This window comes from Corylus avellana, chromosome ca4 (assembly GCF_901000735.1).
Source record: "Corylus avellana chromosome ca4, CavTom2PMs-1.0".
NCBI classification, from domain to species: domain Eukaryota; kingdom Viridiplantae; phylum Streptophyta; class Magnoliopsida; order Fagales; family Betulaceae; genus Corylus; species Corylus avellana.
The window spans coordinates 32,107,169-32,119,365 of NC_081544.1; the positions used below are offsets into that span (position 1 = coordinate 32,107,169).

Sequence of the window (12,197 nt, forward strand, 5' to 3'; positions counted from 1 at the left end):
GGGGGGGGGGGGGATTGAGAACATCCTTTTGTGATGGGCCTGCAAAGGTGAGGCAGAAATTGTGCCAGCTGAAAACCCAGCAAGCAGCAGAGGCGGAGGCGGAGGTAATGCGTTGATGATGGAAAACTGTTGAATTCCCCTCCCCCCATCAGCAGAATCTCCTGAGAGCTCATGCCACCCACATGGGGTTCGCTGTTTGAAACTGTTTTGCATTACATGGGGGACGTTTATCCAAAAATTCCCTCGGATATTTATTATTTGCTGATTCAACAAGCATAAAATCTGGTGACATGATCATCCATCCCAATCCCAATCCCACTCCCACTCCCACAAAACTATTTTCAACAGCCTGGAACCACCACATACAGTAATGTGATGCGTATTTACTCTTTGATTGACATAAACAGTCGTTCCTGACTCAAATCTTTATTTTCTTTTATACGAAATCAACAGTGACTCCCTGACATTTGAAAATGATGCCTGCCAGCCTGCACATACAAACCAGACGATCCTTGTATGTGAGAGATGAACCAACTATCGGGGTGAATTAAAGAAAGTTTTTAAGTGATTAGGGCATGTTAAATCGTGAGTTTGAATCTTCGCAATAGATAATTTTTATATATATTTGTTTAGTATTAGTCACCTTGAATTTCTATTGATGCCTTAGTAAAGTTGGATCAGACTATGGCTTAGTCGGAATTGAGGGAACGTATGTGGTTCTCACCGTTTAGGTACTTCATGTGCAACTTCTAGCGGGTAGATGCTACTATGGTCACATCCAGGTAGGATAGCGACAATTAGCCTACCTTTTTCGCTAAAAAAAAAAATAAACTAACAAATGTATTCATACATCATTTTTTGCGAAAATATAAACATGTTGCATGGTAATAATCGTTTTTGCTATCAAAAAAAAATATAATTAATAAAATTTAAAGGTAAGAGGAATAGTAAGGGAAGGGCAGGCACCGATGTTAAGATGATCGGATATTGTAATAAAGTTGGGCCGAGTTTGGGCTAAAATGATATTGACAAAAGCCCAACTCTCTGCAAAAGGAATTAGCACACGAGCACCATATTTTGTTGCTGAAAACCAAGATGCCCATGAAAGGAAGGGTCCAGTTGAGATTGGGGCAACCTTAATTTTTTTTTTTTTTTTTTTTTTGTGTTTTTGTCTTCCATTCCTCGTACTCATCTTCATGTACGAACATGCTAGTAAGGAACCTTCGACTTCTGATACCAAAATTGACGGAAATTATGCAGAAAACGCAACAGTAACAACACAAAGCACACACTAGCAATGGAGTCTCACCATTGGCTAAGGAGAAGTCTCAATATCTCACAAGATTACTGAAATTGATAATAATTTATTTGATCATTTCTTAGAACTTGATGAATACATTATTAATAGTTCACCACCTGCTGATTGAATAATTTAAGAAAAAACGGCTTAATATATAACTTTACCTACCTTTTTTTTTAATCTAAGGCCTCATCAAGCGTTTAGTTTCACCACAGCCCATAATGGATGTGGGCAACGTTCCCACCATCTCTACCCCAGCTTCAAACACAATCCCCATACCCATGAAGAAGTGAGGCTCAATATGACAATGGAATATCCAGACACCTGGATTATCCGCCCGAAACCTCAAAGCAGTCCATCCATATGGATATAGAGCCACTGTGTTCTTCATGATCGGATCAACGAGGTTGTACGTTGCCGGATCTTTTACCACATCAAACTTATTGCTTCCGTAGCCTAAAACCCAGAAATCATGGCCGTGCATATGCCAAGGATGTGTCTCGCTGGAACCCGGGGTCATGGTGTTTGCATTTTGCAGTATAATATCCACTGTCGTATTGAAGCTTATCCTATAAACGGCATTGCTAGATGTGGCGTTTACGTTGTGAGGAACCTTGGATATGTCATAATTTGCAATGTCATAGCTATCCGGAGGTGGGTTTTGATCAAAGGCGTCGGTGAAATTTTGTTTTAGTGCAATGAGGTAAGGAGTGTGGGGAAGTGTGAGAGATCTGTTATTTAAAGACCAGCGGTTATAACCATCGATCAAATTTTGTGTGTTGAGAAGCACAATCACCCTATCTGATTTAGGAGGCGGCGGTTGTATAAAGTCATGGTGTGCCCTGATGGCACGGCTCTGAGCCAGTTGTGAAGCTATGTCGTTCCAGAGAGGGCCTGTGGTTGGAGCCGTTGGAGGGTATTTATGGGGATGGTTTGGATAGTAATTGAAGATGGCCAGACCGGTCGGGGTTGATGGTTCCCGGTTAACAACGTTTGTAGTGATCCAATAGTTTCTTGAAGGATCTTGGTCGGCGGTTACTAAAACCGAGTATGTCTCACCGGAATTTATATATAGGTTTTTTGTTTCAAATGCCTCAACATAGTTCCCGTCGGCTTCTACAACGGTCATATTATGGCCCTGCATGAGAAGATGAATCACATGAAACATGCAGGCACATCATAAATAATTGGAATTTGGGATATGACGAAGGAAAATCAATACTTCAATTTGGAAGCTCAAAGCTGATAGAGAAGTCAAGCTGCCAATCCTCAATCTATAAGTTTCTCCATGAACTACTGTTAAACTGTAGGGAGAACATTCAGGATTTGTTGCATCACAAATTTCCGAATGATCTGAGCTTGGTGCATTAAGAAGAGAGCAGTTGAACCTTCCTCTTCCATTTATCAAAAGTGACTAAAATTAAAGAAAATAAAGGAATATTTTTAGCACAAAACTGATCATTAATGTCTATTGTAACGCCCCACCCCAAATGATACATAATATTATCTACTTTTGGCTCTTCTAAACCAAACTTCTCAAAAAGTCACCTATCATAGTATTACTCTCGCAGAAGCACGGTTAATTACGGAGTGCTGATAGGTTCATGACCATAACGGCTTTAAAATACATTATTGTCAAAGAAGGGTATATACGATTATATATATGAGCACATCTTCGTCCCTATACCCAAACGATGTGGGACGCCACATCTATCGTTTTATGTGAGCTGTGAATCAGTTACTTACCTGTGGCTCTCCAACCCAACCGAAGGGTATGGAAGATAAGCTCGTGGCTTGCTCGTAAGTGGTAGCATGGTACCAATCTTTAAGAATGATGCTTCGATCTTGATCATACACAAATGGCTCAGGAACTCCATGAAGAGGTATTGAAACAATAATGAATCCATACAGCCCTGCTGATAATTGCATTCCATAATGCGCATGGTATAGATACGTCCCTGCCTATATTTTTTAAAGTAATTGTTTTAATTAGGAAAAAAAAAACAAAAAAACAAACAACCCCAACCTAATAATTTGAATGGACTTACTCTGTCAACTACAAACTCGTACGTGAAAGAATCTCCTGGCATGATTGGACATTGAGTCACCCCTTCAGTTCCATCACTCCAAGGTGTTCCAATCTGCGGCCAAGATCACACAGATATAAACTTGTATCAAAAATTGAGAAATGATGACAGTAGAAGTACCTGTCGGATTCCATGCCAATGGACAGCAACATTCTCGGTGGGCAAAGTGTTGGTGAGAGTAACAACGACTCTATCCCCTTGTGCAGCATAGATGGTAGGCCCTGGAGAATCCCCGTTGATTGTTATAGCCAGCTTCTTGAAGCAATCGGGAGACTTGTAGGCATATTTCACCTCCCATTTGTGAAAGTGAATCCCAGGTTTTGCCTCGGCCGTTGGATTAACACTACTGATCATCATTACAGAAAAGACAAAAAAAGCTACCAAACACAAACAACTTCTGCACTGTACCATGTTTGGTTTGATTTCATTACAAGATTGGTCACCTATATATATATACTAAGTGTGTGGTCCAAGGTTGTTTCAGCTTGCTTGATGCTTCTACTTAAAATAGTAGCTAAACGACAGAATCCCTGCTGACCTGGAGTCTCTCTCTCTCTCTGTTTTAGCAGATTTCCACCTCAACTTCTTTAAAAGGTTGTCGGCGCAACGAGAAACTCGGCGAGAGAGAACAACGTGAAAAACACAGGCACGAGCTTTATTCTTTTCTTTTTTTCTTTTTCTTTTTCTTTTTGCTTTTTTGGAATGCTGACATTCAACATGTTGATTGTATATATACATACAAGACTTCAAGAATGAATTTTTTAGTGATAAAAATTAATTTTAGAAATTTGTATCTAAAGTATTTTAATGAGCACTTTAATGAAAAGAAAGGATTGATATTTGTGAAATTGGATATATAATCGAAAGGAAACATAATGAGGAGTTTAAAAGAGATAACTTAGAACTTAAGAGTTAATGGTAGTTATAACTTGCATTCAAACCCACAAAAAAAATAAAAATAAAAAAAAAAAAACATCAAGGGTGGTAGTTCAATGACCCAAGAAGGTTTCTAAGTGGTTAAGGTATGTACTAAGACGTGAATTTGAATCTCCACAATAGAGAATCTCTACATATGACTGATTAATATTAGTTTCCTTGGATTCTCATTGTTGTCCTGGTGGAGCTATGTCAAGCTATGGCTCAATCGGATTTGAGGGAGCACCTGCAGTCCCCTCATGTACGGCTTCCAACAGGTATGTGCTACTATGGTCACGCCCAACTAGAATAGCCACAATTAGTCTCCCCGCACTACCCTTTTTGCTAAAAAACAAAAAAATGCCAATGAAATAAGGCCCACGATCACACATAAAATGAACACCATTTCAACAAGTTAATTCTGCCATGTGCCCAGAGTCTTGAGCATTTGATCTAGACATAAAGTTTAATTGAGTTTTACTGATATTTTGATGGGCTGGAGATCCGAGTCCTTAAAGTGGACAGGCTGGACAGCAAAGAAGGGCAGTTGTATAGGGGCCCAATCCATACTGATGACAGTCTGGGCTTTTCTGTAACTTAAATAAAATGATGGGGGTCCAGGCTCCCAATTAAGGGGTCAAGACTTATGGCCATATTTACAATTTGGCACTTATCAACCCTGGAAGGCCCCAAATTTATGGGACATTGACACAATTAGTCGTTTACAAAGACATTGATAATGTGGTGGTAGTTTGAAAGGTACGCCTACTTTTCTCCAAGGTGTGTGCATTGAAAAAAGTAGTGACTTTTTGGATAGCTCTTTGGTAAATTTAATCTATTAATTGTGGGTTCAATTAACTTGGTTATTTATTTTTTATGGACTTTGGTTACTTCGTAAGGCCCAGTTTTCAAACAGGGCCTTAACTTGAAATTGGACCTAAACAAATTCACACCACAAAGTCCAATCCTAACCCAACTGTCACTGACCATTGTTATACAATTTAAATTTCTCCCATAATTAAGATTTTTTTTCTTCACTATGAATGTCAATTAGAACTAAGAGCTTGGTTGAGATCGTATTTGAAAATTAGAGTTTTTAAGTTAAAAAGTGTTTTTTTGTAAAAAATTCATTTTTAAACTTTTACCAAAAGTACATTTTGGCTATTTTTTAGCTCTTTAGATCGTTAAAAGCGATTTCAATTTTTTTAGCAAACAAATATTTTTTTTTCTTCAAACAGACTTTATAAGTGTTAAACGCATACGAAAACAGGCTCTAATTAAATTAGTAGTACTAGAAACGTACCCAAAGGAGCGAGCTCTTGTCATGTGAAATTTGCCTTAACCAAATTGGAATCGAACTCGTTAGAATTAAGATACGTGTTTTTTATGTCTTGTTAAAGGTAACGTCCAATAAATCAAGTTCCTTATATTCGGGACTCGAGCCAAGCTCTTATAAAAAAGTTAGAACTAAACCGGTTAGAATTGAGACACGTATTGACAAGTGTTGATAATGTAATCTAATTGCAGACTTATTTTTAAGTTTATATAAAGTTGAGTATCTTTGTGTCTCATATATGTTATTTTGTGTTTTCAAGATATGACTCAATTGGTTAGGATTACACCTTATGAAGTTGAAGTCACTAGTTCGAATCCTCCTCTCCCTCTTATGCGGACATGTAAAAAAAAAAAAAAAAAAAATGTAGATGTTATATAGTATATAATTGGGAATCTAGTGTATGTTATATAGTAGGATGATATTCGCATCTCTATCAGTTGAGTCTTTTCCCACTAGCAGATAATTAAGGAAAATAAAGTGGGACAACCTCTTTTTTCCTGCCTACTTTTTGGGTGGGAAGCTAAAAGTACATTCCCACGTCTTTTTTTCCATGGAAAACAATGTCTCTTCTGACATACTTTTCACTTTCACCATAATTCAAATAATAAAAACTACTAATATTTATTAGCCTTCAACGTCAATCATTCACCTTCTTATCATCTCATACACATTTCAACACTTGAAAACTTGACGCCCTCTTTTAATCTCTTTTACTATGGTCTATGATATGATGTTGTGTATGTGTACGTGTATCACATACACGACCTAGGAAGGGAACGTGCATCACCAATCAATCTGTCAAAAATCGTTTTTTCTCTTTTCATTTGTGTATCAAACTTTCCTCTGCTTTCTTCTAGTGAAATTTCTTGATCCGTGGCCACTGGTAAGTTCTTTTGTTTGTGATGTATGAATTAGAGATGGCAATTTTGGTTTGTGTATTAGGGTTGGATTGTGTTGAGATATACGTATAAGATTATTGAGATCAATTTTAACTCAACCTATTTAATTAAATAGGGTCCGACTTAGAGGCAAAACTAGAATATTTAGTTTTAGGAGGCAAAAGTTAATTTTTAAAGGTACTTTTATTATTATTATTATTATTTTATTTTTTTGAGACCACCCCTTGGCTTGGGATAGGGGTCGTTCCACCCCTGGTCCGACCCTATAACTTAACTCACTAATTTCGTGTTGAGTTTGTTTCATATTCGCAAGTTATGTAAAAAATTGATAACCCTTATATCATATATCGGGCTCGAATTGTATCGAAACATAAATATAAGACTATATATGTCAACTATAATCCGACCTATTTAATTAAACGAGTCAAACCCATCAATCATAACTTGTTAATTTGTATTGGGTTCGTATCAAATTCATCGATCGTGCTCTAATTTAATATCTTTTATTTTCAACTCCTAAGAATGTTTTTCATGTTCAACTTTTAAGAATCTCAGTGAAGCTATCTTTTCAGAACATGATTGGGATATAAACAGAGTTTGGTAACATCCTCAAGGTTCCCCCTTTTTTTTTCTTTTTTAAGGTTGGGACAAGCAATTTTAAGTGTTGAGTAGCATGCAAAAAAAAGGAGAATAAAAGAGTGAATTTATGAGAGTGGGAGTGGATAGGTTTTGAGGGGCCATTTAGCTTGAGCAAGCTCTTGCCACGTATTTAGTAACCGATAATGGTGAAGCTAGGATATTAATATTATGAGAGGAAAAACCAAGCACATTTTTGACTTTATATAGAAGCAAAAGCACAAAAAGTAAAAGGAAAGAAAAGGAATGGCCAAAGAGGGTGACAATAACCCTTCATGGCATCACATGCTTTGGGTCCCATTACAACTAATCTTGTGTAGAAATAGTGACCTCACAAAGTCGATACCAGCAATTAAATATCTGAATGTTTTTCCCTGGCTGAAAGATTATAGACACATCATATACAGCAAATTTAAATTTTATATCTCTGTCCAGGAAGAATGAAATAAGGGAAGGTCCCCTTTATTTACTTTATGTATATCTACTGTGAAAGAAAATGAAACAAAATAGGTAAAAGGAAAACCAAAAGTAAGGCAAAAAAGAAAAGATGACTTTATCCTTTGTTTTTCAAACCTTTGGTAGTGATAGGTACGATTCTTTAGGCTTGAGAGAGAACCATTCTTGGCCTTTTCTGAATACATTCAAGTTATCAGCATGAATGTGGGCCTAGAAAACTTTTCTATCTTTTTGAATCTGCTCCATCTCTGAATCTCTATATTCACCCTACCTTGGCTCTCGAAAGCAAAGTTCATCAGTACTTCGTGTTCATGGAGTCAGTTCCACAGCTTGATATCCCTTTTTCGAGTTTTCTCAGAATTGTAGGATCGAAGAATAGCTAATTCATGAGAATAACAGCAGTAAGCATTCTTAATCAAAGGAGAAAGTTAGAAAATATTCTAAGCTTAAAGTAGAGCAAGAGCAAGTATTTGCTAAGATTGAACTAGACATTATTTATTGAAAGCTCCTGGAAAAAGCAATAAATCTTTCCAGATTTATCACAGAAAAAGAAAGCAATACAATTTTCCAAACTACGGCCTATAAGTTTATTGTACATTACTGGATTTTGATCCATCCAAGAATCTAATATATTTGTTCCAGCTCTATTTCACACTCACCACATATAGGTATGTACAAGAACATGAAAACCCATCTAAGGTGAAGGCAAAAACACCTAGCTATACTGTTACAGATGAGATGATTCGGCGGCTACATATTCATTGAACAAAAAAAAGGCAGCTATATAAGCTAGTAAGAGATACATCTTCACTCCTACAAAGTGACATTTATCTGGTCTTCCTCTAAATTGGATTGCTTTGCTAACCACATCCTCCATCGAGGTTGGTTAATGATACGACCTTAGGCGGAAAAAAGGTCGCGCAAGTTTGTCAGCAGCGAGAGGTTGTAGAGAGGTAAACCCCATTTGTTGTATTGCCATCACAAGCAGAGTTTACAACGCAAATTTCTCTCTGATTATGTGCTCTCATGGAAATTTAGTGACCGGGATAAGGCTGCAGGGTTGGCTTGCAGCACTGGAGATGTCTCGACCACATGACTTTTGTCATTACCCTTTGATTGGAATGCCTTAAAGAGACTTCCACCATTGGCAGAATTAGTCTTATCATTCTTGATCCCCAGTGTTGCCCATATAGAGCTCTTAGCGGCTTCACTGGAATCATCAATCCTCAAAGTTTTAGGAATCCAAACACATCTTTCTGAACTTCGCTCTTTAACAGACTCTTCTTGCTGTGAGTTGGCCGGATTAAGGACGTCCCCGTCCCTTGAATGTTTGCCCAAGGTTGAAGAATTAGGAGCAGAGCTTTGGCCACTGTGGCTAAGAAAAGAGGATGGTGGGGAAAGAGATTGCACATTCCAAGAGCCTGGTACAGTACAACCCCAATATGCTGGAGCAGGGTAGAACGATAGTGGATATCCTGGTGGGCACAAAGCAGGTGGAGGCATTACAGAGCCCCACTGAGCTGAGTTCCACTGTAAAGGCCAGGGGGTTCCTGGAAAGCACGGTACTTGAGGAGGAAACCCTTGATAATTTTGAACTGCCGGCTCTTGCAAACCTTCCTTCTCGGTTGAATTTAAAGCTGTGATAGAGGATCCACTTGAGTGATCATCCCCATTATCTCCTCCTCCAGAAACAAGAGTTCTTTTCTCAGGTCTATGAAACCCATTTTGAACATGGTGTTGTTGTTTCTCTGCAAGGCTTAATACAGTAGCCATGGATTCACAAAGAGGAGAATCCGAGCCAAAGGTGAGGACGGTTCCATTTTGTCCCAAAGCAGAGTTGGGAACTCCATTAGCTCGAGCTGTTTGAAGAGCTTCTGAAACTATAATGTGACGATAGTGTGAACTAGAGTTGTTCTTGTTCTTACGGCGACCAGCACCCACGGGCACATTCCTCATGGTTCCACCAGCAGTCCAGTATCTTTGACAGTTCTTACAGAAATGACGGGGCTGGTTGACATTGTAATTGTTGTAGTAACAGAACTTGGTATCCATGCTATTACACCGGGGACATGGAAGTATTTTGTCAGGCTTCTTCAGAGTCTTTTCTTGTGAGATAGTTGTCTCGCTCTCTTCTCCATTCTTGGAGGCTTTTAGCGACGATGTTTCTCTGTCAATCAAGGGAGTTTGGGGGTTCTCGCTAATTCCTGATGATGTTGTATGATCTTTAGAGTCTTCTACGGTCTGATATGAGTTACAATCTTCCTGTTTATCTTCGGTGGGTTCTCTTCCCAAGTGTACCTAATATTTCAAATAGAAGTTCCAATTAGAAAAAATAGTAGATAACGCATAGCTAAAAAAGTTCAAGTAGAAGAAAACTAAAATATAAGGCTTTAAATATGCAAGAACAATAAGATTAGAACCACCAGCCAAGCAAAGATTTGGCTCCAAGCATAACTTTTCATATGTATTAGTGAATAGATTGATGAGTGAATACATGCCAGAAGGGCTTTATTGATATGTTTTTGGATGATATTATTTAATTAAATGTAACTATTATGAGAAGATCAGAAGCCATTTGACTGACCATATTGCACTGTTGGCTTTCATGTAACTCATAACAGCATAAAACAAGAAGAAAAAGTAGTTATCAATCTTCAGCTTTTTTTTATGCTTAGAAACCATAGACTCTCTCTTTTTCTCCGAAAAAATGAAAGAAAAGGAGTTCACATACAATCATTAGGAGGAAACTGAAGTAGAAAGGATGGAAATAAGAAAACAGTAGAAAAGAAAAAAAAGAGTAAAGCTGCAAAGATATGTTGCTGGTAATTGTTGGATTAATTCAATCATGTCTTGGACAGGAGGATCAATCCAACATACAAGCAGACAGAGAAAAACAGAACAGTAACTAAAGATATTATTATATGAAAAAAAAAAAAAAAAAGCTAGCAATCATAAAGTGGATAAAATTTTCCTAATCACTGCAGAAAAACCCAAAAGCTCCGCTTAGAATTTTTCATAAAGCAGTTGCATCTGACAAAAATTTCCAATAAAGAAAGTTCTAGAATTTCATCTCTTTTTGTGATATATTCTAAAGAGTTCTTCTGCTCAGTCAATCCACAAACTGTGCGGATCAGTTCTAAGACAGCAACGAAAGAATTCATTACAAAGCAGCAAAGAATATGTCAGAGATGGCGAAACATTGATTCATAACCCACAATTAAACAAAACAGATTATGAATTGCTAGCAAATAAGACAAAAGGGCCTCAAAAAATCCTTTTGGATTATCATAAGAATATAGAAAACACCCAAAGTACTCTTACTCTGAAACAGAGTTTATCAAAGAGGTACCAGTTAAAAAAAGTGTCCAAAAGTAAAATATATTTGGCTATAACCAAACTGCAGTGGCGAATTATTAAATTGGAAACTCATAAGTTTCAAACCAAAGACTCCAAAATATGATCCCAAAGATTTTTTTTTTTTGTAAATGAAGAGAAGAAAACAAGGAAAATAATAAAAAGTGAATGGATGAAATCAAAGTCGGAAAACTCAAGGTAAATCAAAGAAAAAACAGAAAATGATTCTTTAGTTCCCTACCAAAAAAAAAGATACTTACGTTAAGAGGTAACCCAATCAACCATTTGAAATTCGTGGATTTCTGAAAAATGGGTTCCTCTTAGAATTACAAACAAGAACATAAATTGACACCGCAAATCCAAAAATCTTGTGAAACAAGACCGACCCAGTAAAAATTTCGAGCTTCTGAAAAGTGGGTTGGTCTGAAAATTGCAAATAACAGAAGGCATATATGATATATGTGATATTCAAATTCAATACAAGGCAAGGCACGTGCATACCTGATCCCCTTCTTGCCCAGCACCTTCTCTGCCAGAGTTCTTTTCGCGGGAAGAAGTGGCTGAAGAGAGAAGATTTTGGTCAAACCGATCTTCAGCCCCACAAAGCTCATTAGCACAAGTTCTCTGCTTCAGTGGCAAAGGAATCGTCTTCCCGAACAGCTTTATCGCCGGGTCTCTTAACGCCGACATTCTCTGCCTGACTCTGGCTCTGAATCTGACTGCCTGTGTTCCAACTCCGAGCCTTCCTTTCTGTGCGTGTCTAGATAACAACAACAGTGGTGGTGTCTGTGCTGTGGGTCGTCGTTTTGGTCGTTTTGGTGAGAGAGTGTGGGCTGGGAATTTGGTCGAGGAGGAGAAAATGTTGGGGAATTGGAAAGAGTGGGGGTGTTTAACGAGGTGAGAATGAGAATGCCACATCACTAAAGGGGAAATTTTGTGAGCCACAAGTTCTTGTGGCCTTTGAGATCTTTCCGTGCTGTAGGATTCCCCACATTTCTCCAAAAGACACTGCTCTGCTGTCTCCTCCTTTTCTTCCATGTCACCACCTCTTTTTTTCTCTCTCAAATACTCCTACCCATTTCCATTTTTATCTTCCTAACTATTTTCACATTTAATCATCCTATTTTTTATATTTACTAGCAAATAGTCAAAAAGGTTATTTTAGCTAACAAAAAAAGAAGTAAAAAGAGATAAATAATGAATATTTAAGTGAA

General features: G+C 37.7%; 2 protein-coding genes across 2 annotated transcripts; both read right to left on the reverse strand.

The window, feature by feature from the left end:
- Positions 1 to 1,472: 1,472 nt before the first annotated feature.
- LOC132178429 (L-ascorbate oxidase-like) lies at positions 1,473 to 3,798 on the reverse strand. Its single transcript, XM_059590868.1, has 5 exons — positions 3,508 to 3,798; positions 3,349 to 3,441; positions 3,047 to 3,262; positions 2,523 to 2,714; positions 1,473 to 2,438 (listed from the first exon to the last, which is right to left on the reverse strand). The coding sequence occupies exons 1-5, from the start codon at positions 3,796 to 3,798 to the stop codon at positions 1,482 to 1,484; spliced, it is 1,749 nt and encodes a 582-aa protein (XP_059446851.1). The 3' UTR covers positions 1,473 to 1,481.
- A 4,298-nt stretch (positions 3,799 to 8,096) lies between these two features.
- LOC132177815 (cyclic dof factor 2-like) lies at positions 8,097 to 11,863 on the reverse strand. Its single transcript, XM_059590278.1, has 2 exons — positions 11,485 to 11,863; positions 8,097 to 9,927 (listed from the first exon to the last, which is right to left on the reverse strand). The coding sequence occupies exons 1-2, from the start codon at positions 11,671 to 11,673 to the stop codon at positions 8,644 to 8,646; spliced, it is 1,473 nt and encodes a 490-aa protein (XP_059446261.1). The 5' UTR covers positions 11,674 to 11,863; the 3' UTR covers positions 8,097 to 8,643.
- Positions 11,864 to 12,197: the final 334 nt, after the last annotated feature.